Raw genomic sequence first — 6,859 nt, 5'->3', positions numbered from 1 at the left:
ATCAATCACAGGAACAATATTAAAATATTCCAAGCAATAAAAAATTCGATGCTAGATATAACAAATATAATCAGGTGCAAGGCAGGCACGCTTTCGCACTGTCAACGAGTTTTCTATTAGCAAACCTGCAATAGTATATATTCATAAATATGCAATTATTACAAAAATATAACAATAGATCGCGCGCGACACTCGTACGGCATTCCTAATTACATCCATATCTATTTGCCATTTATTTATTCTTTATTCTTTCATTTATTATGTATTAGTGAAAAATAACGCAAAGTTTGGCGGAAATTTGAAAATTGTGCGACCAACTTCGTCACTCATTGCAGCGATAATTACACCTGTTGCGCGTATTTCGTACCCTGAATAATAAACAGTACACGCTCGCTTACGGTTATACCTACTTGTGTTATTATACTATTTCAAATTATAACATGCATGAGTGAGTGTATACATGAAATGTTAAATTAAAGATAAATATCCGTGGAAATGTAATACGAGCGTCGATTGCTCTGCACGATAAATTTCCAATCAGTGAATCTCGTGAAGCCATGCGCACCAATACGAACACCGAATGCTATTATCAAATATCAAAATGTTAAACTCGCACTTATTAATTAAACGCCTCTCGCGTCACTCGATCGATTCTCGTACATTATTATTATTTGTTTTGTAACAGTTAAAATTTTAAATATTTCATTTTATGACGTAGTAACAGTTCGTATATGATAGTTCGAGCATTTGTTTTATTCACCCGTGGCGCATAAACCGTGTGACTTTACATATACATTACAACATTACAGTGGTCACCTTTCCATGCCATTCTTATGGCAACGCTCGAACAAAGAGATAACTGAACGAGCCACGCGTGTTTAGCGTGCTGCCGTAATTAATTATAATACATCAAATAAAATACTTGATATGTCTTTTAAGATTTTAAGAATGCTTGCAATTTCATAAAACCGCGATTTACTATTAAAATCGCGTGAGATTTTTTCAAAATTGCTCTGAGATCCAGGCAAAATGTTTTTCTGAATCTCCGAGACTCAGGTAATAGTTATTTGTGTAACAAGTGCTGTAAGATGGAAATTGGACGTGCGGAGTGGATGCATGGCACGAGCCGGAGGCGAGTGCAATCACCCGCAAGTCCAATTTTCAACTTAACACACGTGTTACACACCCTATTTTATGTTGCAAGTGCGTGGAAAGTGGTCTATCACGCACGCGTCGCGTGCGTAATGGGCCATACTTTTCATTTTCCATGCACGTGTGACATAAAAATTTTTATCTAGATCTGTAGGGATCCACAACTTTTCTTTCTTTATATTAAGAATTCTTTTATCCCTATATGCATTTTCTATCTACAATACAAATTGTGCGCTTACATTAATTGTACTTTTCGTTTAATTTTTTACATTGTTACTATATTGTTCGTGTGAATCTTATAATCTTATAATAATGAGAATAAAATTAATTTAATTTAAGCTGAAATTAATTTGAATTAATAATAAAAATAAAAAAAAAGTAATTTAAACCGAAGCGTCGTTGGCGCGCCGCTCGGTCTGTCACTTTTCACGTCTATGGTCGGAACGCACGCTGCTCCGAGCCTCCGAGCCTGCAAGATGGCGACGAGTGTTTTCAGAGTTGTATATAGGTGCGGTTCCTTCGTCTGAGCGATCTCGTAGTTGTCGCACCAGTGTGCGACACTCCGTTTCTCGCGTGGTAGGTAGTAGGCCGTGCCCGCGAGAAACAGCCTCGACGGAAACTGGGAGGTGCCCGCGACCAACGAGTCCGTCGAACTCGGGGGAAACACGAACCTCCTGCATCGATCCCCTCGTCGCACCTTCGAAAACGCGTGTCAGCTGTCAGATGTTTGTATACGCGCGGTCGTGTGTGGCGCGTCGCGAATTCACGGACGGCACGCAATAGCGGCGTCGATTTCATGAGGCACGACCGGCTCTTCGTTCGACAAAGAGAGATAGTCCGGCAGAAACATGGAGAGCCTGGAGGCATTGGGATGGTGAGTGAGAGGTGTACTCCTCCAGTTTCTCGCTGACGTTCCACGGGAAAAGGAATTTATTCTCTTCCTCTTGCACGTGGTCCACGATTGCTCCGAGTCCATTCAATATTTACAAAACCCCTTCATCTACATTAATCGCCCTCTTTTCGCCAGGTATCTATCTGATCATGGTTATGATGTGGCCACTGATTCAGGTAGCGTGGTGGACACGCAGAAGATAGTAAAACGACTGTTGGATGTACGTATCAGTGTGGTTCTTTATGAGTCAATGCGATTGACTGGGTGTTGAGAATTTATTTGAGAAACGCGAGTGAACGAGGAAAAAATTATATTATTTACAGCTCGACTTGAGAGAGATTGGCAGCGGGAATGGAGATATTAGTCAGGGCAATATTGTGTTGCAAATACAAAAGATACGTAATGTAGCTACGCCCAAAGGAAACGAAGAATCGAGATCAGTTCCGCGGATGTTGAAATTATCGTTGACAGATGGGAAGAATAATTTTCAAGCCTTAGAAGTTGAACATATATCGGCTTTAAGGTAAATGTATTAGATTTTGTTACTGCCTTGTTTTGCTTTTTACAACTGTCTCTTCTAATCATCTGTTTTACATGTAGTTTAAACACGCCACCTGGTACAAAGATACTGATAAAATCAGGAACTCTACCTGTGTCACATGGACTTTTTTTATTGACACCGGTGCATTTAATTTACATACTTGGGGGAAAAGTTGCCAGTTTAGTGGAAAAATGGGAATTAAATAAGGTAAAATACATTTTACTCGATTAGTTAATTGTATTTAATGGATATGGCATGTGGGTACAGAACTGCTTTCGTTATAGAAATTAGCTTCACATACTCGAGTAAGATCTGCCGAGGAAGGTGGGCCACCACCGTGGATACCATTTGGTAAAAAAATCGTAAAAGTATCCGAGCAAGATAAGAACTTCAAAGCTCTGGCAGAAAAAGAAAAACCTAGCAAGGAGAATACGGAGTTTGAAGCTCAGCGCAAGGATGCGATAGCGGAAGCTGCCAAGCAAGGCAGTAAGAAAGTATTTGGCGGCGGGACTAAACAGGTTGACTTGCTTTTACATGTTTCATTAAATTAAAAGTTTGCGTTGATGTCTGAAAATCTAATTTATGTGCGTTTTTCACAGCTATTGGATCATAGCGTACAGAAAATCGTGGATCGTGGATTTACCATAGAGCAGGCAGAATACGCTTTGAGAGTTAATAGAAATAACGTGGATAAAGCACTGAGAAGCTTGCAAAAGACCGACAGCAGATATAAGTAAGAGAATTTATTTTTATTTTTTTCTATTTTTTTTCTTCATACACTTATCGTTAGTTATTATTGAATTATAATCTTATTGCAGTAACGCTAAGGAATCTCGCGAACCACGAGAGCCGCGTGGCAAACGGGAAAAGAAAACCGAGGACAGTAAACCAAGCAGCGGAAAAATATCCCTATTCGACTTTCTCGAGGATAAATTACCTGTACAACCTGAGAGCGTCGAAACAACTAATTTGTCTCAAAACAGCTATATACAAAATAACGAAAGTAATCAAGATCGTTTTGAATCAAGAGGTTTTGATGCACAAAGTGGAAGAGGTGGACGGTATGTATCTTACTAAATTAATATATTATCTATATATTACTAATATATTTGATATATAATATATACCAAATCATAACTATCTTACCAAGCAAAATCGAAAAATATTTAATGAAGTTATTGTAATGACTCTTAATTGATCTCTCTTAATAGGAATCAAAAAGGTGGTCGTGGTGGTTATCAACCACCTCCGAGATATTCAGAGGACCACAGAAATAATAAGCGAACAAATAACAGTAACTCCGCCATGTATTCGCAATATAACGGTGCTACTCATGCACCGCAGAACAAACCGCCGCGATTTCAACGTAACCAGGAACCTCAATATCAGTATCAACACGACGGAGGCAGAGAAACGTATCAGAAGTCTTCTCAGCCGATTGATTACAGAAATACGTTTGCTCAGTCGCGTACAAGTAACGTAAACGCCAGTGATAGCGGTAACGATACCAGAATCCAGACTGAGGGAAAGAATCTCGGTAGTAACAGAAACTATAATCACCTCGAGCCGGAGGCCAGAAATAGGCATTCTTATGATGCTTCTTATAATAGGCATAATCGAGCTCAGCAAAACGGAACCTCTAAAGTATATTCATCTAATACAACTGAACAGAATTTTAAGAGTCAACCTAGATATCAGCCGAATAGTAACGTTGGAAATAGGATGGCCATGAATCCCAACATGCAAAGAAATGAGAGTAATTACGGTAGCCACAACATCAACAGTACATGGGTATGGCAAGTAGGTGACAAGTGTATGGCCAAGTATTGGGAAGATAATAGGGTACGTATCATCTTTTTGTACGAAAATGTTTGAATTTAAGATATATATGAGTTCCCCGAGTTGGATTCATCTTACTCTATTAATTTTTCAATCAACATTGTCTAAAATCGAAATATACATGGGATAACAGTCGGGATCGAACCGGAGATCCGCTGATTGACAAATTGATTGTTTTTACACAGAGCCATTCCCATCTTTTTCGTATGTTTTGCGCGTTGTTTAATTATTTGTGTACAAAATTTACAGTATTACAATGCCGAAGTCACTGGCGTTTCTGAGAGGACTTGTGTAGTGCAATTTAAGGGATTTGAAAACTACGAGGAAGTGCTCCAGGTGGATTGTATACCGATAACGGACGACGTATGTAAAATAGCACAATGTAAAATTATAATGTTTTTATTGCTGATAATAATTCTTATTAATTTACCGTGACAGTATCAGATTCAGGATTATGTTTCGGATACGAGACGGCAAGATCAGCGTTCTAACAATCGACAGCCACGTTACGATCAGAGTTACAATCACATAAATGGTGTGTGACAAATCGTTCGTCTCCAAATGTTAAATATTGTATTACCTTTTATTTTTTACATTGTGAAACATTTTAGTGTCAATATAATTTAAAATGATGATTGCAGCAGGTATGGAATTTCGACGAGGAGGAAGCGGTGCCGTTGGCGGGAATAAGGGATACAATAAAAAACGAGGTCAGCAACGGAGTACGCAACCAATTTATCAACCGCCAGCGCAAAGAAGCCACAATTCTCTGCCAATTAATAATCAAAATAATACTCAACATAATCCTTTCCTTTAACTCTAGTCTCGCATCTTTAGTAAAGAAAAAACTAAATTCAGATCTTGCTAGGTATTGAGGCAGTTGAATTCGCTACTGAGGATTGATCTAACAGGTTGCTACACTAATGGAGAGTTTAGATACCGTTTATATTAACCGTTGATAGGCAGCGAGTTGTGTGCCACATTTGATTTCTATTAGAGCTGAATACGCGATAACTTAATACGAAACAAGTTGGTTTTTCACGAAGAGGAAAAATTAGGAGGCTCTTATTGTAAAATATCGACTGTGTTCCCAAAATATTGTATTATTTGTATTGTAGAAAAATTAATTCTTACTACTGTAAAACTGGGCAATGTCTGTACCTCGTCCACTTTAGCTGTAATACAGTTCTAATGAAATCTCGCTCGTTTCGCCCTTCAATACCCTTATCGTTAAAGGTAGATGACAAAATACTAATATAAGTTAGATTAGAAAAAAAGTACAAGAGTTTTAATATGGAGTACAAGATAATCTGAATTAAAAAAAATTAGTTTAAATCTTATTTATATTTATTTTAACAGTGATATATATTTTTAAAAGCGAAATTTCGACTGAACTTCTATTAATTTGATAAAATAAAATTATTTGTTAAAAAAACAAGTAAATTAAGGACGAACGGTTACAAATTTTACTGTAGGCAATTCTGCTGGTTATATTAATCGCTGATTAAGTTAATTAAAGTTTGATCATTTTTAATTGATCACGTGCACTGTGATATTCTCATTTTAAGTGAGAGGATTTTCTATGCCGTGAAGTACGGAAGTAGATGATTCCGACGATCACAACTGAGAGCTTCTTTTATATATATGTGATGTCTCGTGTCAGACTGACATAGGACTAATGATTGCCGGAATACATCAAGTGAAATAAAGAGCAAAGAATAATAACAAACAGTGATCAAGACCTTGTGTTTATAATCTAAGGCTGCGTTCCAGAACCACTCTTAGCGCAAAGAGCGTGCTCTGTCCTTGCTCAACTTTCTGTAAGTAACAAAGATAGAACGACGCTCGAGCGTTAAGAGCGTGGTTTGGAACGCAGCCTAAGTGTTTTAAATTTTGCTGACTCCTGGAGAACGTCAAAATGGGAATTATCCAACAACTCCGTGTCCTTGCTATAGAATTTATACTATTATTAATTTGCGCAAATTTGAGCAAATGCTCAATTGTGCATTATAAAAATTCATTATATAAATTTCCGATTTTTCTGATAAAATGTGAAATATGATCAAGTATAAGCTAGGTCTGTTAGTTTTAGCTAAACTTCTTGCACAATTCATCTTCTTTATTTTTCTCTTCAACGTGAAAAAGATGAGAGGAAAGATGAACCGTGTAAGAAATTCGGTTAAAACAAGCATGCAGGTTTATAATCTGATAAAAATATACATATTCATCTACTAAATATTTTACTTTAAGATTTACAGGAATTTGAAAGATACTTTTATGTTATTGTTATTATAACGTGTATTAATCCGTGCGCAAATATGGTCAACGTTTATATATTGTCCAGCATCTGCTATGGATGTAAAATCTATAATGCATCAGCTGCAGTTCTTTTTCAAAGAAATTTAATCCTTACATTTTTGGAGGGAAATATCATT

General features: G+C 37.2%; 1 protein-coding gene across 2 annotated transcripts; it reads left to right on the top strand.

Annotated features, from left to right (window-relative positions):
• The first annotated feature begins 1,617 nt into the window (after window positions 1-1,617).
• LOC112467589 (tudor domain-containing protein 3-like) lies at window positions 1,618-5,625 on the top strand. 2 transcript variants are annotated; one of them, XM_025036275.1, is made up of 11 exons: window positions 1,618-2,026; window positions 2,180-2,264; window positions 2,368-2,567; window positions 2,645-2,792; window positions 2,870-3,103; window positions 3,185-3,318; window positions 3,404-3,646; window positions 3,797-4,427; window positions 4,674-4,787; window positions 4,863-4,959; window positions 5,069-5,625. In XM_025036275.1, the coding sequence occupies exons 1-11, from the start codon at window positions 2,001-2,003 to the stop codon at window positions 5,239-5,241; spliced, it is 2,085 nt and encodes a 694-aa protein (XP_024892043.1). In that variant the 5' UTR covers window positions 1,618-2,000; the 3' UTR covers window positions 5,242-5,625. The 2 variants fall into 2 exon arrangements, with proteins under 2 accessions (XP_024892043.1, XP_024892042.1); XM_025036274.1 differs by having other exon boundaries at window positions 5,066-5,625.
• Window positions 5,626-6,859: the final 1,234 nt, after the last annotated feature.

This window comes from Temnothorax curvispinosus, unplaced genomic scaffold (genome assembly GCF_003070985.1).
Source record: "Temnothorax curvispinosus isolate PA1 unplaced genomic scaffold, ASM307098v1 QBEX01017596.1, whole genome shotgun sequence".
In the NCBI taxonomy this organism is placed as follows: Eukaryota; Metazoa; Arthropoda; class Insecta; order Hymenoptera; family Formicidae; genus Temnothorax; species Temnothorax curvispinosus.
The sequence above is the reverse complement of the archived record's forward strand: the minus strand, read 5'-3'. Positions and strand labels throughout refer to the sequence as shown.